The 22,090-nt window shown below is 28.9% G+C and overlaps 1 protein-coding gene across 1 annotated transcript in view; it reads left to right on the top strand.

Annotated features, from left to right (window-relative positions):
• Positions 1 to 22,090, top strand: part of LOC107447314 (transmembrane protein 151B-like) — a 145,967-nt gene that overhangs the window by 116,830 nt on the left and 7,047 nt on the right. Inside the window, exons 2-4 of the mRNA XM_016062189.4 lie at positions 17,807 to 18,100; positions 20,063 to 20,293; positions 21,524 to 21,747. Coding sequence (XP_015917675.1) covers positions 17,807 to 18,100; positions 20,063 to 20,293; positions 21,524 to 21,747 — 749 coding nt within the window. The remainder of the gene's footprint in view (positions 1 to 17,806; positions 18,101 to 20,062; positions 20,294 to 21,523; positions 21,748 to 22,090) is intronic.

Genomic DNA, 22,090 nt, shown 5'->3' on the forward strand with positions numbered 1-22,090 from the left:
TACAAAAACTTTAAACAAAACGTATTATACTTAAGTAGTATACTTTTATATTACACTTCATTTTATTAAAGTGTTTTATAAAAGTATATGTATTATAAAAGTATATGTAAAATTAAAGTATATGTAATATAAAAGTGTATGTAATATAAAAGTATACTACTTACTTTAAAAGTGTTACTAAAAGTATTATACTCTTTGTTTAGTTTGACAAGAAAGTTAAGTGCTGTCTCATAAACAAAAGTACATTTTAGAAATGTCTCTTACTCTATTGAGATTAAGCAATTTCTGAAGAAATGGAGTGCCTGTCATAAAATGTAAGAGTTGCAATAGGAACTGTATTGTCTGATGGAATTTAATTTTGAACTTCCTGAGAGGCAAATAGAAGTTTCGATGAAAAAGTGCTCGTAAAATTGAATTATTTTATCTCACAACAATGTCACCGTTCAGAAATGAAAACTAAATTGAATACATCTCGAGACACAGAAAACATCTTTATATAACTTCTAAAAAATTCTTACATTGAGTAATAAAATTCCTTTTTTAAGACTTCAGGAAGCAAACAAAATAATTAAAAAATGAAAAAGTTAACACGTAGTGAAATAATCTTTTTTATTCTAAAAAATTAAATAAACGTTGAGTTCAAATTCTTCTTTTTTAGCTTAGTTTTGTATAATAATATATAATAATAATGTATAATAATAACAATTTTGTATGTACTTTTCTTGAGCTTAGTTTTGTATAAAATGAATTCAAACACAAGTTGTATTTAACATTTATTGAAAATGTAGACCAAACATTTTTAAGGGAGAATTTGTTAATTCGCTGTACCTAAAATAGCTCACATTTAAACTAGAATGGTATCACAATAAAAAAATCTTACAAGCAATGTAATTTGCTAGATGCCGAAAAAGACAAATCTCTTTACTGAAACTTGGTTACAGAAATTTTTTTATTATAATTCCGAAAAACTCCGTTACTGAAAAATTTTAATTCAGTTCAACCATATGATAAGTGTTCTGACTTTTTTTTCCCTTTTTTGCCTCATAGATTTGGGACCGTATTTCCACACTGCGGAAAATTCTCCCCCCAATCTTTTGACCTTTAAATAATTCGTTAGCTTTTAATAATTCGTTCGTTAGATAGTTTTGAGCTTTTAATAATTCGTTAACAATAAGGTAAGTTAATTTAGAGAACTTTTGCATCTCATTTACCCATCGTCTGCGCAAAGAAAAATTGCATATTCAATGTTGTAAGGGTGTTCCAGTTTTTTATTTATTCATTCCTAAAAGAATATCGTTTTCTGGTTAAATTGCATAGATACAAATTTTTCCAGTAACATAATGCATCCCTATTGAAGTATATTCACAAAATCCTTATCTATGTACATAAAAATGTATGTCTGTTTGTGTGTCCTTTATAAACTCCTAAACCATTCGACCGAAAGCATTGAAATTTGGCATACAGATAGTTCGAAGCACGAGGAAAGTTACTGTCGACAATAGAACTTTCTACAACAAACCGTTCGAGAGTTATAAGCAAAATACGAAATCGAATTTTCTGTTTTTTATTTCAAATATTTTAAAGGTTACATCGGTGATATTTGCTAGCTTATAGCTCTATTCGATCAAAAAATTATTGCACGCATTTTAATATTTAATTATTTTTTAATTACTATGTCAACTACGTGTTGTTTATAGTAAATGTTTTCTATAAAAGTAAATAATTTAAAATCAACTGTAACTGAAATTTTAAAAATTAGCTATGTACTTAAAGATAAAATTAATAAAAAATAGTACAAATTCGCTAAGGAGAACACGATGCTATTATTAACGTCACTGATTTCTAATTAATTTAGGTAATATATGCATATAGAAATAAGTTAAGTACTGAGAATCAAATTAATGGAGTAAAGGTACTTTTTTGTTTAGAGGAACAGTAAAAATTGCCATACTATTATTTACGACAATGATGCTTAATTAATGTTGATAATATGTATTAATTGAAATAAAAAGATCACTTATCTACTTAAAAGCAAGGTTAATGAAGAAAAGACACTTATTCGCTGTAGGAAGTTTATTATTCACCCTATTATATACCAACGATTAATATTTATTAGTATTATGTATTACTTAAAATAGAAAAAAATAGGCTACGTGCTAAAAACCAAAGTTAGTGGTGAAAAGGTTAATAGAGAATTTGTTTAGGGGAACAGTAGCAAATCGTCGTCGCAGATTACGTTTAATTAATTTTGGTATTATGTACTACTGGTACTATGATAATTGGTGTAGTTTTGTTAAGAATCTTACAACGGATTTTCCGTAGTTTCTAGAAATATTTTTACAGTCTTAGCAAAAACAGTCTATTAATATTTTAAATTAAAAGAACTCTTTCCATCACTACTTATGAATATTCAAACAATAAATATAGGCCAGCTAGATTGTGAAACTTCGTCAATTGTAGAAACTTCGACAGAAACATTTGAAAAAGGGAAGAAAATGAAGGAGTTGGTTCAGTAAATTTGGAAAAGGTTTCATTTGATAATTTTTCGGATTATTGACAATTTTTTTCTCAAAACTCTAAAGCGATAAAACTATAAATTAGGCTAAAAATAAAAGATTTAGCAAGTAATTTTTTTATTATTTTATCATATGAAGTTTTTAAATCATTAGGTATCAGCGACATTCGAAAATTTAATAGCACCGCCGTGTTATCTCAAAAACCAAAAATCTTTGCAAATCAGCAAAACCTAAAAATGGTGAATCTTACTGTGTGGTTGTCCTAAAATACAAAAAATGCGTAAGCTCTAATAATTGTAATCTCGGACCATGTTTATTTACAGAAAATATTATGACAATAAAAGAATAATTAAAACATAACAAAGTAGTCGCTTGAGTTTGATTAAAAATAATACATGAACTCAATAATAAATACTAAATGAATACTTAAATGACGATTTTAAATCATCCATTTTTACACTACACCTAATAAAATATTTCTTTTTTCTCACTGTCGTCTTCCACAACTTTCACATGCGTTTTAAATTGTTTTTAGCTGAGTCCAGCATCTTCTTCGGCTACAATAGAAGCGTTGCATATTGAGAAACTATCATTACCACACCTTATTGTCATCTTTTCCTATATACATTCCAATTGAAGTTATTTAGTAAATTAATTGATGTTTCACTACGTTTTAAAAAAATTAGTAGAATTAAAAAGAATCAAAAACTAGTAAATGTTTACTCTTTTATGAATAGGTGCAATCAGTATCTTCCTGTAACTTGCAAAAAGGAAAACTGCATGCTAAATTAAATACCTCTTACATGACGGCTAATTATTTCCTGTATGTTTGAAGAGTATCATTTTTCAAGTATTTGAATTACATTTACAATTTAAATATACTTCTCTGAGAATTTCGCAACTAAGCACCGCAACTGTCTTTCATGAACATCGATGGCATCAGATTACAATTTCTGAGTGCCTCTATATCAAGTCCGAAAATTTATGGGTTTGAAGTAGTCTGCTATGTCGAAATATATGTTAAAATTATCTGTCTCATGAATAAGACTGTTTCAGGTGCATAGAAATATTTATTGTTAAGAATATTTATGATACTCATGTATGAAGAGATAACTTATCGCATTGTATATCCATACAATATATATCGTGAAATGCAATGTATATAATCTCAATAAGGAACATGTAGAATATTTATATGTTTATTGCAATATAGTGTTTTAATGTTGAATAATATTTTTTAAAGTTTAAAATTTTTAATGTAATTTAAATACATTTAAGTAGTTACTTTTATTTATAGCATTTTGTTAAATTATTTTAAGATTAGAATTGGGAACTTGCGCTTTAAGAAGAAGATCACAGGTACCCACACATGTGACCTGTGACGTCAATGCCAGCCGATCGCTTATAAACAAAATGGTGTTTAAAAGTAGAGCTAAGTTTCTCCGCATAAGTTAGAATGTTAATTAACGTGAAGTTAGTTAAATACAATGCTGTATCACACATCTAATTTGTTGAAATATAATTTTTACTCGTCTACGTCTTTTACTTAACTTAGATTCATTATTTGTTTATCTATTTTATTGTAACCGTGATATATTTTTGTTTTGTGTACCTGACAACTTCGATGTATAATTAGTTCTGTTTAATATTGTTTTCTGCATGACTTCTGGCCTGTCTTTGTTTTAAGTAAAAACTAATCTATAGACTAATGAATATATCTTAGTGAAAGAATAGAAAATGGGGCATTTAAGAGAATTGATGCTTGCTTGGCTAGGCTTACTCGAAATAGAATTGAAAGAACAGTTTCTAACGTAAACAAATGCCACATTTCAACATCCAATCAGGATCACGATATCCACACATACGTCACTTGCAGTTATCCCATTAACCTGGTTGCTAGCTAATTTGTCTACTTCTGTTATCCTTCAAGATAGAGACAGATCAAAATAAAATACAATCAATTAATGTAAGAATTAATGTTAATAAAAATCAACATTCATAGATAACTTAATAATTATTGTATAAAATTTACAGTTTATATTCTAAATGATAGTCAAACTTTGAAGTCATAACTGACATTGTATATCCTATTCTACGGAAATAAAACGATTAGTATTTAGGACAGATGTGCCATGATAAGTACAATCAAGAATATTAAGTACTGTCTTACAATCATGAAAGGAGTTTTTAATGAGGTTGAAAAGCTGGTCCATTTCACTAATTAATCGGTAGTTTGCATCAGGTAAAACTTAACTAGCAAGCTCAAAAATGAGTATTATTTAATGTAAATAAAAAATTGTATTTTTCAGGGTGAATTAATTATTTTTTATAAAATTTGTGAAATGATCACTACATCCGATCGGGTCAGATAAAACTCTGTTTTAATTACTTCATTTTCGTTTAAAACTGGTTATGTTTAAAAATAAATGTAAAAATTTTTTTTTTCGATTGAAATATTTAATTAAAGGGTTGATAAGATTTTTAATTAAAAGATTGATTTATTTAAAACGTGATTCAATTGTTTGTGTTACAGGATGCATTCATTGCTTTTTGTAATTTTTTAATGAATAATTGTACATACAAACAAATTGGTCTTCAAGCTTTTCACAAATTAAAAATGGTTCTATAAAATAGTTAATTTTAATAACACTATCTAGATTCTATATTAATAATTTTGATGATCATCAACAAAAAATGAGTGAAAATTAGAAAAAGGTTTTCTCAACTGAAAACGATTTTTTCCAACTAAAATATTTGAAGATTTGCTTCATGAAGAGAAAAACTTATTATTATTTGCGTTACAGTATACATATTTAATTTTTGTTCTATTTTATTAAGAAATTGTTTCTACACACGCACTAGCTTTTATTAATTTTTTTACAATCTAAAATTCCTGCAAAAGAAAAGCTTGTTTTTCATTTCAAACAATGTCTGATCAATCTTTTTTTCAGCATCGAAATTAAGAAAGTGAAAATTAGAAAAAGATTTTTTCGAAAACATAACAAACGTTATTTACGTATAATTTTGTTAAAATTGCTTCCTTTATTTTACTTCAGTTATTTATTTTTTGTTAGCCTTTTGATTATTAAATCGTTTCTCTTTCCTATTCCTATTTTTATATTATTTTTATTTTTTAAAAATTTCACACGCATCCGCCGATATGTTTGTCAGGTAATTTTGGTTTGTCTTTTCAGACTTAAAGTATCTAAGATGGCCAGAAAGTAACACTGTTTTATCAAGTGTAGGCAAATTGTGTGACTTGGAGTAATTTTCTTCGTAGTAAAATAATATGCCTTGGGTTCATTTCTTTTGCATTTTTCATGAGATCAGCCACTATTTTTGTATTATTTAAATGGTTTTCCAGCTTTGTTTTTAATGTCAGTATAACAATTTTTACCGTGAGATAAAGCGTGAAATCTGGAAAAAACGTGACTTGATAATTTTTAATAATTTTTCTTGCTACTGCGGAAGATTTTTAGAGCTGTAATGAGATTTTTAACTGCTTTCTTTTGTATGTAAATATTTTGTGACATCCAGAAACTAACAGTGGACAAATAAAAAGAATTCAAATGGTGCTATTTTTATATCCAATGTTTTAAATATTTATATCTACTTAAAAACCTATGTCCATTAGGCCAACGGTTAGGCTGAATCATATTTCCTTAAATAAACACTCAAGAAGATTCATGATTTTATACATCATGAAATCATACACTTGTTCTTGGTCTATACTTCTATTTAAACAACAAGTAAGAAAACAATTATTCAAGTCGGATATGCTAGACTGAAAAAGTCCTATATTTATGTAGCAGTGTAATTTAACAGAAAAATGTTATGTTTTAAATGTCATGTAAAACATGTTTTAACACGTAAAACAATAGTTTAAGAAGGACTTACGCAGACTCTGAACTTATCTTAAATATATGGGTGATTCTCACGAAACATGAAATTCACTGTCCCTTGCTTCAAAATCTAATACTATAATACTAAAAGAACTGCTTTTTTAAAAAAATTAATAAATAGCATTGCTGTCATGTAAAACATGTTTTAACACGTAAAACAATAGTTTAAGAAGGACTTACGCAGACTCTGAACTTATCTTAAATATATGAGTGATTCTCACGAAACATGAAATTCACTGTCCCTTGCTTCAAAATCTAATACTATAATACTAAAAGAACTGCTTTTTTAAAAAAATTAATAAATAGCATTGCTGTCATGTAAAACATGTTTTAACACGTAAAACAATAGTTTAAGAAGGACTTACGCAGACTCTGAACTTATCTTAAATATATGAGTGATTCTCACGAAACATGAAATTCACTGTCCCTTGCTTCAAAATCTAATACTATAATACTAAAAGAACTGCTTTTTTAAAAAAATTAATAAATAGCATTGCTGTCATGCAAAACATGTTTTAACACGTAAAACAATAGTTTAAGAAGGACTTACGCAGACTCTGAACTTATCTTAAATATATGAGTGATTCTCACGAAACATGAAATTCACTGTCCCTTGCTTCAAAATCTAATACTATAATACTAAAAGAACTGCTTTTTTAAAAAAATTAATAAATAGCATTGCTGTCATGTAAAACATGTTTTAACACGTAAAACAATAGTTTAAGAAGGACTTACGCAGACTCTGAACTTATATTAAATATATGGGTGATTCTCACGAAACATGAAATTCACTGTCCCTTGCTTCAAAATCTAATACAATAATACGAAAAGACTGTTTTTTTTAAAAAAAATAATAAATAGCATTGCTGTTAGTATTTTAAAATGACTTTGCACAAGCATTGACTGTTTTGTATACTTAAAAAGTTTTATTGAATATCAAAATGTCATTTTCCTGGCATGTCCTAAACAATATTTTCAATAATAACTAGCTTCAAAACTTCCTATGCATTTTTCAAAATCTAATTTTTTTTATCTTATCCTATGTAAGTATTTCCGGAATATAAGCAGTGGGTATTGTTTACTAAAACTTCGTTTAAAATAATTTTTTCGGTCAATAATTTGTTTGTCTCATAAAAATCTGTTATTTTCCTGGCTACTTTTATTTAGTGATTTATAACCAAAATAGATAGCGCCAGGAATCAATATCTTATGTTAATAGATTGATTAGATACCCTCCTATCTGAACATGTCTTGTTGCATGAATAAAGAACCAATTTTCTGGCTCAAAATCTATTTCAAAAATTTTTTCAAGGAGAATAGGTTTTTATGCTGTCATTTTCCTGGCTTTTTGAAATCATTAATTACAAAAACTACATAGATTTATCTGAGTTATTTTAAGAAATACTGTTGTTTTCTGCAGAATATAAACGTCTTCGGCCAAAATATTAAATTAAAGTAAAGTTATATGCTATAAAATAACGAATTTGTCATTATCCTGGCAGTCATTTTCCTGGCTTATGAATGCCAGGACATTGAAGTGTTACCAGAAATTCTTTTTAACTGCTAATACTGTAAAGAGGGAAAGCAAATATTAACCTAATACAAAGTAATAATGTATGATTGTAATAGGCTTGGATGTTAATGCAAAGTTATTTATTTATTTAATGATTGATTATTATGCACAATTTTATTCTGTACAAACTTATTTCACCAAAAAGTTTTTTGTTTCTTTCTGCAGTGGATTAAAAGAATTAATTTAAGCAATTTATGGTCCATCCAACATAAAGGCTTAAGTTGAGTTACTTACTATTAACTTAAAATGACTGTTTTTTAAACTTCTAAGGTAATTTGTTATTTTCCTGGCATTCAAGATTTGGTGAATTTCTATTTTATTTTTTTTCTCGAGAAAATGTCAATAAACTACACTGCTGTCTATAAGATATTAATGAGTGTAGCTAAGGAAGTAAGATTATTTTGAAGACTTCAAATTTGAAGAAATTTTTTGGCCCAAATTGTCATGTTTCGTGATAATCACCCATATATTTACGCATTTAGAAACTGTAGAAAAAAATTAGTGGTGTAAAAATCATAATTTTTTAATCGAATTTTTAAAAACGTTGTCGTTTGAAAACTAAACAGTTTAATCTGTTTTTTCTTACAGTTCCAAATAGCACGGCGTCTGACTGTTACTAATTTCATTGGATTACAGATAAATGTTTCTTGCACTTTTTGTTTTTACAAACAGCAGTTTTTTTCGGGGGAAATGCTCAGTCCTGGGTTGATTCACCTACCCGATTTTGTCTAACCTTTCCTTGAATTGATTTTCATAGGTCAATAAGGACTAAAAAAAATTTATATTAAGTTATACCTAGGTAATGTTTCCCTATATACTTTTTAAAATTGTAATTTTTTTTGAGGGACGTATTTTTGAAAATAGTTTTGATGGATTTTTCCTACATGCTTTTTTATCCTGAATTTAACTGTCATACTTGAACCGAAGCGAGTACAATTCCCTAAATATACAAACAATGGGTAGATATTAAAAGTCGCTATTACGTCGCTATAAATGATGATGAACTGCAAATGTTATTTTTTTTAACTTTAATAATAATAATAATAATAAAAAAATTAATTTCAAATTTGAAAAAGCAAAAAGCTTTAAAAAAATCAAACAAATTTTTGTAAAAATTCAATGCTTTTAAATTTTTCGCTAGACAGTGGTTACCGAGTACTATTTAATACTGATTTTCATAAAAAATCTAAAGTAAGTGTGTATTTTAGTTAATTGCCGGTGGACTTGTGGATAGATTTGCTTGTTAGATAAACCACTTGAGATAGAAAGATATTCTGCAGGGTTTAAAATGTGTACAATTAAATTACAAGTTGAGAAATTGCCAATCTTGGATTCAACTTTCTTGATCTACATTAGAAAATTATACAGAATAATTTGAATTAACTTGATCTATTATAAAATATTATTAATTTGAATTTTACTAAGCATATAAATTTAGAAAAACCATAAGATTTAGGAATACTTTTTGAAATTAAGGAGACTACTAAAAACCTTGAAGCTTGCTCAATAAACGGTGTTTAAAGTAATGATAGTCTGTAGATTTTTTTTACCTCAATGATAAAATCATAAAAAAGAAGGAATATATGTTAAGTAAAGAGTTTCCGAAGTGTACAAACTTTTTGGAAGGACTCGATATTTAATTTTACGCTAGACCGCAGTTACTGAGCAATAATAATTACTGCAGCTAGTAGGAAATCTTGAATGAGTGTGTGTATTTAAGATAATTACCAACAGAAAAATACTTGAAACAGGAGGAGTTTCTCTAGGGTTTTAATTGCGGGTAATAAAATTACAATTTGGGAAATTGTCGACCTGGCATTCAAATTACTTGATCTTAATTTAAAAAAATAATACTGAATAATTTTAATTACGTTGATTTGGAAAGAAGTGGTGATTATTTCTGGCTCATTAAAAGGGATTTGTGAAATTGAAGGCTATTTGTGGCCCTTTTATAGAAAGAAAATGCATGGTTGAAAACATTTATTAGTTCATTAAGAAATAAAGCTGAAACAAAAATACATTGTGCTGTGAAAAAGAATCGAATGACATTAAATAAATTTTAATTTAAGAATAAGACTAATCACTCAAGGCTTGCCAAATAAACACAGTTAAATTTTAAGAATTAGTAAATAGTTAGTTAAGTAAATTAGTAAATATGTAACTAAATTAGTAAATATGCTTGGATTTAGTAATATATATAATTACATTGTAAATTATAAAATTACTCGTTCAATTTTCACTAATTTTGTTTGATAAATTATTAAACGAATTTTGCTTTTGAAAGTTACGATAAAAATTAATGTTTAGTGAAATTTTAGATTTTTTTTCGGATTCAATGTTTATTCATTCTAAAATAATGTTCCAAAATTGGACTAAGAATATTTGGTCAAATTATACCATTTTAAGAAGTCAAATAAATATGATCATTATAAGTTTATGATGAAAATTTATTACAACTTTAATAATCACAGCAATAAATGATAACTCCCTTAGAGCATATATTTTGATAAATATCAGGGTTAATTCAATTACAGAAAAGTATGTAATTTTTAAAAATAATTTGAAGCAATTTAAAAAATTTTAAAATTTTTTTTTAAAAAAATAGTTAATTTTTATTTATTGAATTTTATTTTCTTATTCTATAATTCTAGTTATAAAGCTTCATAAATTTAATTTAGTTAAAATTAAATAACTGAATTTCATTTTTCAACAGTGTTAACAATAATTGCACTTTATATGGACCTCTCTTAAAATTATATTGCCTTATATGCTTTATCTTCCGTCATTAGTAGATGCGTAATTAATGCGATTTGGTACGAAATTTTACTACCTTTGGGCCAGGAAGTTTAATTTATTATAAAAAAAAAATAAAGGAATCATCAAGAACTTATTGTTTTGATTTTTATTTGCGTGGAAACTCCTGTGATTAAGCTAAAATTAAAAGCACTAGCCCATTAATTAAGCTTAATTTCCTATGCCTTTTCCAGAAGAGATTAACTTATTTACGTTTCGCCATTTTTCAGAAGTGCTCACAATAGTAGTCTCTGAATTTCGATGAAACTAAGGTTTAATTGCGCGTTAAATAGTTACTTCGCTAAATTTGTAATTTTATGGTCCGAAATAACTATAAGGATAAACTAATTAAAGTGGTTTAACGTATACATTTAATGCTTGAATTAACCATTAAACGTGCAAGTTAGACTGTTTGAATTCACACAAGAGGTATAAAAAAAGGTATAATAACATTTTTACATTAAACTATCTTTAATTGGCGAAAGGTATGATATTTGTAAGATAAAATTATAGTTTAATTTTATATAATTGAATATGAAATTCTAAAGTTTAATTGCATCAGTTGCTCTGACTATTGTACTCTAAAAAAATCAATTCAAAATTGAACCTAAATATTGAGTCCTAGAATCAGAATGCAGTGCAAATAACTTTACTAAGGTGTTTACTTAAACCATGCTTTTATTCAAGATGAGCCATAGTATCGTTTCAATCTAGTTTAAGGAGTATATAACTTGGTTAAACTTAGTATCATATTAGATTTGCAGCAAATTTGAATGATAATATCTTAGATATACGCATATTTGAATAATAATATAATAAGGATAATATGTTGATATTAGAATTGACGGAAGACATGATGATTGTATGAAAATATTATAAGAATAGTTTGATTTTACATGTTTAAATATGAAATTCGTAAGTAAAATTACATCAGTTGATATGGCCTATATACACTTAGAAAAACCAGTTCCCAGTTGAACCTAAATATTAGGACCTAGAATCATAATGCAGTGCAAAGAATTTTAATGTTTAAGTTTGAACCATGTTTTCGTTAAGTTCAACCATTGTATCGTTTAAATCAAGTTTAAGGAGTATGATGTGGTATTTTTAAATTAAGTATATTAAAGTTGGAGTAAATTTGAACTATTGTATGGTTTAACATGCTCGAAACTGTTAAGCAGTGTACAGGATGTCCAGAAATTTACGTATTTAATAATTTTAGCTCAATTGTTTTCAATAACGAAATGTGAATTTTTTGTTGGTACATAAAACTAAATAATTACTTAAAACATTATTCAATTTTAATTACTTTTTTTATTTCCAAAGGCAGAGAACTTGGCGAAATGTAATAAATAAGAAAAAACAAAGAACTAGGAACAATAAAAAATAACAAAAAAGTCATTGCTTTATTCGGCTTCTCGCCAAAAAGAGCCGCGTGACCACAGTAGTTCCACTAAGCCCTCCGCAGTAGGAAACGTGGTAGCCATACATAATGACGTGATGCTCCGGAAGAGTACAGTTTAAGTCCAGAAAAAAATCAAAATGGTTTCTATAATCATCCTCAAAACGAAATACTATATGACCAGAAAAGGGCACAGCAATGTTCAAAACATTGTTCCACAATAAAAACTTTCCTTTTGCATTGAGTTCCAGTTTTCAAAAACGAAAGACAATCGATAGCACAAAGGCCATGAAATTCAAATTTTCCTTGAATTTTGGGACATCTTTTACAAAAAAACAAATGTGGTACCTACAGCAATGTCTTATTAATTTAAACATAACTTACACAACACTTTCAATATTAATACAATTCAGCAGTTCAAAAATTAACAGTGGGAGTATAAAATATATTGTACCATGCACAGGGATTCGTTTCAAGTGGCGATGAATAAAACAGTCCTTAAGAATTCAAAATTCGTATTATCTTTCAGAAAATACAGCCATTTCTAGCACTCAATTACAGCTCAAATAACAGCTTAATAGAGCATATAGGCTATGAAACTTCAGACGGTTGATTGAGCTCACAAGAGACTAGCAAATTATTATAACTAAAATATAATATTGCAGACAGAAGCTGGCTCACCGTTTGTCTTTCGACACGTTTCTAGACAATTCTCATATAACTCTATAATTAGTCTTATCTCTACCAAACCTATCATTTTTTCACCAAAAAGGTCGCCAAGCATCGCCAAGATTATCGCAAAGTCGGCAAAAATGTCACTAAACCGAGAATTTATAAGAAATATGAGGCATTATTTTCTAATTATTTTAAATGTTACTTACTTATTTTGTCTTTTTCTGAATTTGTAAATTAGTTTCGGTCTTTGATTAGATATTTATAAGAAATATAAGGCGTTATCTTCTTTCTCAATTATGTAGGAACCAAGCAATCCTCCAGCAAATTTTTCAATTAAATTGTTTATCCATGACCCGTTCGAGATACCCAGCCCCACAACAAAAGAATATTCACAAAAACACACAAACATTTACAAATATATAATAATATCTTTCATTGTGCAGAAGAACATTTAATTTGTTGAACATTGTTTTCTGATTATGCATTCTGATATACATTTTGAGACTCTTTCTGGTTACAATTTTTTCCAATTAGCGTCATTTTTAAAAATAAAGAATTATGTGCACAACAGAATCGCAATCGAATTAGCTTTCTCTTCAAGATCGATAAAAATAATGGATCATTTAAGAGAAATAAGAAATAAAATGCAATGTTTTTCAAAATAGTTCCAATCTGTATAATTTGTAGACTTACGAGGTTATGATTTACAGCTTTTAACATCTATTTTCTTGAAGAGCGAATTGTTTTTCTTGTTCTGTATCTACTAGCAACATTTCCTTGAAAACGACAAATGAAAATGATAAATGGCGAGAAGAAAATGGAATGTCAAGCGAACGTTTCGTCTAATATTTTTCAAACGATCTCAAAGTTTCTTTGCAGTTTAAAGTTATACCACAGGGATGAAACAAAAAAACTGACTGTCACTTTTTGCATTAAAACAAAATATAAAAGGCGTTGAAACTGAATTTTTCTTTACTATTTTAAACTTTCAAACAATTTCTCTGAAGGTTCAATGAAACTAAAGAAACAAAGATTATTTTTCACACTATCAAAAGTCATATAGTAGATAAAAATAAGGGCATATCCTGTAACCTTAACACTAGGTTTAGACGCATTTCGAATTTTATAAGGAAAATTACAAAACCCGTTTGCATTTTTATTTTATCTTTTGTAATGACTTTAATCCATTGATCGAGGTAAATATATATTGAAATCTATTTTCTTCAAAAGAGTTGAAATATTGAAATTCTCTTTGTGGTATACCTATCTCTATGGATATGCGTCAATTTGGCACGATCGTAATTTAGACAAAATTTTGAGTAAACAAGCAAGCATCAGATAAATAATAAATAGGAATGTAACGACAATACTTCGATCCGTTATCCGATATTGTTATCTTAAATGAAACAAGCGATAAACAACTGTTGTCGATAAGCAATAATAGAAAGAACAAACGCAGAATGTCAATGATGTCAGAGTGATGTCAATTGTTCAGAGAAATGTGTATAATTAAATTATTGAATAATAAAAACTTTCCATAAATATATATCTCATATTTTAAATTTTTTTCTTCTTATAGTATGTAATTACATTGCTTTCTAAGTGCTGCTATATGTATTCGTTCGTGCGTCAGTGTTCGTAGAGATAGGTATATAAGAAACATCCGTAAACCTAGTTTTAAATTCTCATCTGCAGTATTTAAATGGCATTTTCTCAAAATAGCGTTTCACTGCTAACTTAAAAATATAGTACCTATTGTTGTTAGGTACTCAGTAATATCGTTAAGTTATGGGAAGAGCTTTTTAATTAATTGAATAAAATCTGACATATGAAACATTACATATGAGGTATTTTTTTAAATAAAGCTATTTTGTTAAAAGCGTTTCTTAAAAACAACTAAGGGTAATGTAAATTTCATTAATAGTGCATTATGTTCCCTTGAATTAGCATTTTTGCTATAATTAAATGGCATTTTCTTAAAATAGCTTTTCAGAGGATTATTTAACAATTTAGTACCCAATAATGTAAAGTACTCAGTTATGCAGTTAGGTTGCAAGATATATTAATTAAATTTGATTAATTAAATAAAGCCATATATATCAAAAACATACATATGAGGTGTATTTTTATAACGCCACTTCGCTGAAAACGATTCTTAAAAACCGTTAAGCAGAATGTAAATTCCATTAAAAATGCATTATGACCCACTGAGCGAATCACCATTTGTTCTAACTAATTGTAGTTGAATAAGTGAATAATTCTATAATGGAGGAGATACGTTGGTCAACCATTAATATTGCTAAAATATTCTACGAGTTAATAGTAATGGACAATTTAATATTTTAATAAATAATATACTTAATTTGGCTTGTATATTTCCTTTTACTAAGTAATGATTGAAATTAGAATAATTACCATCTCATTATTTGAAATATAAGTATTTAAATTTAAAATAAAAACAGTGCTGAAAATTAACCTCGCCAAAAAATTTAAATGTTTTGCTTGAAAATGTCTCTCTTATTTTTTATGGTGTATTTTGGCGTTGAAAAATTAGCCCTAGTAAAAGGGAGCTACTTTTGATCATTCGAAAAGAGTAGCATATATTTCCTTTTGTATGAAAATCTTTTAAAAAAATAATTCATAAATTTTAATAGTGCACTTGAGGATATTTTATAAATGAAACATACTGTCTCTTATTAGACATTTTGTATACACTCTTAGGTAAGAAGTTTATCTAACAAATATTAATCAATGCAGCACAGTTAAAAAAAGAAGAAGAAAAAACATTGTTTTGCATCAATGTATGTACCATTTAAATATTTTGACACAGCACAGTTAAAAAAGAAGAAAAAACATTGTTTTGCATCAATGTATGTACCATTTAAATATTTTGACACAGCACAGTTAAAAAAGAAGAAGAAAAAACATTGTTTTGCATCAATGTATGTACCATTTAAATATTTTGACACAGCACAGTTAATGAAGAAGAAGAAGAATAAACATTGTTTTGCATCAGTGTATGTACCATTTAAATATTTTGACACAGCACTGTTAAAAAAGAAGAAGAAAAAACATTGTTTTGCATCAATGTATGTACCATTTAAATATTTTGACACAGCACAGTTAAAAAAGAAGAAGAAAAAACATTGTTTTGCATCAATGTATGAACCATTTAAATATTTTGACACAGCACAGTTAAAAAAGAAGAAAAAACATTGTTTTGCATCAATGTATGTACCATCTAAATATTTTGACACAGCACAGTTAATGAAGAAGAAGAAAAAACATTGTTTTGCATCAGTGTATGTACCATTTAAATATTTTGACGCAGCACAGTTAAAAAAGAAGAAAAAAACATTGTTTTGCATAAATGTATGTACCATTTAAATATTTTGACGCAGCACAGTTAAAAAAGAAGAAAAAACATTGTTTTGCATCAATGTATGTACCATTTAAATATTTTGATGCAGCATAGTTAAAAAAGAAAAAGAAAAAACATTGTCTTGCATCAATGTATGTACCATTTAAATATTTTGACACAGCACAGTTAAAAAAGAAGAAGAAAAAACATTGTTTTGCGTCAATGTATGTACCATTTAAATATTTTAACACAGCACAGTTAAAAAAGAAGAAGAAAAAACATTGTTTTGCATCAATGTATGTACCATTTAAATATTTTGAAACAATTAATTTCAAACTATTTTATATTTTTTAAAAACTGACCCTTACGCTTATCATTCACTTTTAACTATGTAAGACTGCAGCTTCTTGACAGAATAATTACAAATTCTAAAGCATTTTTTAAGTTTCTTAGTCTCTGTTTCTCAAATTTAAATTAAAATTTCTCTTAAGGCGTGGTGGTCGAAAACGTAGGAAGTTACAACAGTTGGTAACTTAAAATTTATTGAACATTTTCAACTTTCGTAATTATGTCCTGTTTCGTTAACGTTTTGAAATAAATTGAAAGAAATTTTTCTAACAGACAAAACAGTGCAATTTTGAATATTGTATTACTAAATTTTTTATAACCGTGGTATTTATAAATTTTGAAAGCATTCAAATCGAATGTTCAGAGAGAGAGTCATGATTTGATACTTACAAGCGACGTCAAGCGCGGATAGGCCAATCAAGTTTGTTGAAATAAATTCTGATTCGTAAATTGATTCAACGTGATATTAAACTCGAACCGTAATGCTGTAACTTTACCACGTGATTAGACACAATAGCGTGATTAGTTTACTGTTCCCAATCAGAAAAAATTGGATGCTGGTGCAGTTGCTTATCCCTTTCTTTCGAGCTTCCGTGAAAATGACGGGGTGAGGTTTCGCCCTCTATTTCTCGCTCTCGTGATATTGACGGACTGGAGTGCTCACTAGTAACACACTAATAAGAATAAAACTAATTCATTTCTTTTGCCCGGAAAACATTTTATTTCTCATTTTACACAGGATATTTTTAAGGTAATTGTGGAAGAGATGAAAACAATAAGAGATGTAGGAAGGAAGCATGGTCCTACTATCCAGATTGTGACGTTGGGCCTCTGTATCTCATGCTTTGAAATTTATCACACAAGGAAAAATTACTAATCTTTATTTATAATATGCATAAGTTTATAAATTTATTATTCATTATTCGTATTTTTTTCAAATTTCCATGCTAGCTGGAAAACCAACATTAAGTCATAGTAACCGTGAATGTTGGCTTTTCCGAAAAATTTAATATTTTAAAATTTCAAGCTAAAAACAAATCAAAAATGAATATATCTGTTGTTCATACACATATTTTTATATAATTTTCAGTGATAAAAAAAATTATCACTTTTATGACCGTTTTCTTGAAAATTAACCAATTGTTTAAAATTTTTGAACATATTTAGCAATTATAATTATAACTTGTTTTGTTAGCATTTTAACATGACTAATCGATTTCTTTTTTTTCGTTTCAGCAACGTCCGCAGAAGCAAGGGTTGTGCCGAAGCCTCCGCCGCGACGCCCATATCAAGTGCCTCGTCCTGACCTTGCTTATTTTAGGGTGCATGGGAGCTCTGGTTTGGTGCCAGTGTGCCCGCGTCACGCGTCTCGTCGTTAACTTCCATTCCTTTCCTATTACTACCCGGAGGACGGCCAGCCCCTGTGAAGAGGGCTACGTCTTCATTCCGGTTGCCTTTATGGCCATGCTCTACCTGGTATACTTGGTAGAGTGTTGGCATTGCACCACGAGGCTGGAACTCGCGTACAAAGTAATGTTCTTCCCTTTTATTTCGGAATTAAAATTTTTAAAAAATTTTATTAAAGTTTAGTTGTAGATTAATAAGGAGAAAATTATTATTACTTTTTTACAACACCTAAATATTAAGGCTCATTCCTTTTAAAAAAACGAAAGAGAAATTTTCAATGATGATAATTTTGCACGAAAATAATGAAATTAAAAAAATAGCACATTACAGAAATAAAAACATTTTTTTTATCTCTTAATCCAACTTAAAAGGCGTAAATTTATATTTTATAATTCTCTTTATTTTAGTTTCCTGCTTATTAAGCTTGCGTTGACTGGTGATTAAATAAATTATAATTCGAATAGTTTTGTTTTCGCCATATTTAGGAAACAATTTTGTAACCGTTGTTGAACAGTCGACCCAATTTTGGGTTTACGACTACCAATGTTCAACAATGTAGCCTAGTAATTTTGAACCCAATACAGAATATGTGGGAACTTCCGGATCAAGTATTGGAAGAAATTTTGCCTTAGAGGAGGACTGCTTGATGAAACTAATCCGCATATGCGTTACATTGAGAAGAAAACCATGAAAACTTCCCATGGTTAGCCTGACGGCAAGGGGACTCTAACCCATGATCCGTCTATCTTTAAAGATATTTTTACGTCAGCACTGTGGTCAGCGCCTGTCAGGGAGACATACGGGCTATCCCCTTAGCCACCAGCTCTTAGGAAGCTATTGTATTCTGTAAATTGACGCTCTAAGAATTCGGGTTGATTATACATATTTTTTGGCAGGAAAATGGAGATTTGAATGTTGCTTGTTTGCACTCATGAAATGAGGAAAACGTATTATCATTCAGCATAGATATTTAAAAAATGCAAGAAAATATAAGCTCGCAAATTAATCGAATTTTAACTGGTGATAAATTCCATGTCGTAATTTAAAGGGCGATAAATTCTTATTCAGTAATTAAACGCTCATAAAACCGTTAAATTTTGCTTTGCTATCAGGGACGGAATAAATAGAGATATGTGTGTTTAGCTAAATGATTTACACGTCACAAGCTCTACTTTCGCTGCTGCTTGCAGTGTGTTTGCCTAAAGCATCAAGAAAAAATTGATCTTTAATAGAGCTTATTCTCATCTATCTGAGGGGCGACGTAAATTTGGAACTTTATTTGTACAAAAAAATATATGATTCGTCAATTATAAAAGTTTGCATGAGTTTCATTTCTTAAATGTAATTAGTTTTTTTGTAACGTATTTCGAGCCATGACCAAAATAAAAAACTCACCAATGACATTGTTCTTACTTTAGACGGTACTAACAATTGTACTGTTAAACAAGTATGCAGTTACGAAATTATCAGAAGTTTGTCATGTCAGTTAAGTGTCGCAACAATTGTAGAAAGAAATGACTATAAAACTATAAACATTTCATTAAAGGACACTAAAATAATATTTCAAGAGACGCAAACACATATTATCAAGCCTACTTCACACGACACAGTTATTACCAATCATTGAATCAAGAAAAGCCGGTTTACACTCCAGAAAAAACGATTTTACTGGGGGTATCATGCTGGAAAATAACGTGTGTGAAGTAATCTTATGCCAAATCGATATTAAAAGCAACTTCAAATTTAATTCTTAAAAACAGCATTTCAAAATAAGCGTCACCAGAAGTTTCAATAGAGGAGCTAAAAATTCCGCAACTGAGACTAGACGAGCCAACGCTCAAGAGTCTTTAAATGAATATGACTTCCGTAGTTGAGCAGTAACAGGTAGTGTAATTTTAATCATTTCCGCTAGATGGCAACACCTCTTACGCAGTTAATCATAGAATTTATTTTCGCTCCAGTAAACAGTGTTCTCCAACTTCAAGTGATCCCTCGATCATGATCACATTTTTATATTAAAATAAATTCTACTTTATATAAGTTTGATAAATTATTATTTTTTTAAAATATTTTTATATTTTTCAGGTGGATGCTGCTACAGTATATGAGCACATCCAACAAATGCGCGAGACTCAGCCTGTGATCTGGTGGAAGGCGGTCTGTTACCACTATGTCAGAAGGACGCGACACGTGACACGGTATCGCAATGGAGATGCCTACACCACGACGCAGGTCTACTATGAAAGGGTTAATTCCCATGGATCTGGTGCGAGCTTCACATACACGAATTGCGGCGTCAAGGACATCTCAAAAAAGGTTCATCTCTCCCTTTATCACTTTTCTTAGACCATAGTTAATGCAATCACCACCGATTTCATCAATATTCAAATACGCATGTTGAACAGTTATAATATTTTTAATTTGTGCTTTCATCTTTTTTATTACTTCAGTTCTGATTAAGTACAATTGAATTTGGTTGATAATCATTCTTCAGTTTTAGAGAATGCAAACAGGCTTTGTCTTTTGTGTCTGTACATTAAGGTCTATCGAACGAAAACACAACATGCGTGTAAATTTTGTGATTTTTCACTATATGTCTACGTTTTCCTAAATCTTATGGAAAATAGTTGTGCAATTTCAGTCACATATGGATAAAAATTATAGTACATAATTCATTTCAGAACTTTAAAGTTATGCATTTTATAAATAAAAAAAAATAAATTTTATTATATTTCCTGCTTTTTATAGCCCCCAATGAGCTGTGATTAACGTATCGTTCATGGGCTACACTAGTGACACAACTCAAAAAACACGAGTTTTGGCCTAAGAAAATGTGTAAATGGGAAAATACAAATTCTTTCAGCAGCAATACTTGCACAACTCATAATTCAACTTGAAGGTAATCTTCGTTTAAGCAAACGAAAGCATTTCTTATGCATTTTACTTAGCAATGAAAACTTTAAACCCACTTATCTCAAAAGTTGATTTTTTGAGTTGTGCCGCTGTTGAAACCCATGAGCGATATTTACAATCAAAAGAAAAACAAAATAATGTTAAAATTCAATTTAATTCGTTTTAGTAAGGTAAGGGAATTCCTCCCGCCGTTTTTTTGCAGCAGTTCTTGTGTCGAGCGACAGTTAAGACCTTACACCCAGTGACCCAAAGTTGAAGGAATATCTTAGCGGATAGCGATTCTTCATTTCCAACGATGATCTGAATGATAAGGTTTGATTGCTAGGACTGATATGGCATGAGACTGTTACAACGTCTATACAAATGCATAGACAAAACCGGCAAGTGTGTATAAAAATAGACAACTGTTAAATCCTTAAAATCATATGACATAAAAAAAAAAGAAATTTCTTCTTATTTCTGAATAAAGAACATAGCTTTTTTAGTGTCATAGCAGGACAGAAATATGTAATTCACTATAACGCTTTAGTTTATCTTTAGAATTATTCAACAGCACTTTAAAATTATAAAATTTAGACTATGGAAATGTTCCATTTTAATTACAAACTAATCATTTTCCCCTCTATTTTGAAGCTGTTGGATTTAGAGAAGCATCCAGCCACAAAAATCCGATTCAGCAAGGGATTCGCCTTCGCCAACCTGGAAGCTGCAAATGAATTCGACGAACAAAGAAGAAGGTTCTTCCATGAAAACGAGAGACTAGACGACTATATGGAGATGTGCGAAGGCTTAGATCTCGTGGGAGTCAATTTCCAGGAACATATGGTTGCTTTTGCTGAGCCCCACAGATTACCTTGGTACACAATCTATTATGCATTATCTATATTCTTTCATTCTCTATCGAACATTATGATACGAGTCCCTTGACTTTTACTGTAAATATTTGTTCCAAGAGGAAAAATTCGCCTGTATTCGCAAATTCGTCCAGCTATACAGAACTTAATTATAATATAATTAATCGTGTATATACAAACTATAATGAATAGTTCAGTATCAAGCATGTAAAATATATAGGGTTTAAAATTCATACCATGGAAGTGAAAAGATTGGCTCATAAAGTGTAAGTTTAAGGCACCATAGACGTAACTATACATCTCACATAAAGCACCTACTTATGTAGCAGATGTATTATTTGAAGAT

Source organism: Parasteatoda tepidariorum, chromosome 4, assembly GCF_982258835.1.
Source record: "Parasteatoda tepidariorum strain Cologne lab strain chromosome 4, Ptep-v5.0, whole genome shotgun sequence".
Classification (NCBI taxonomy): Eukaryota; Metazoa; Arthropoda; class Arachnida; order Araneae; family Theridiidae; genus Parasteatoda; species Parasteatoda tepidariorum.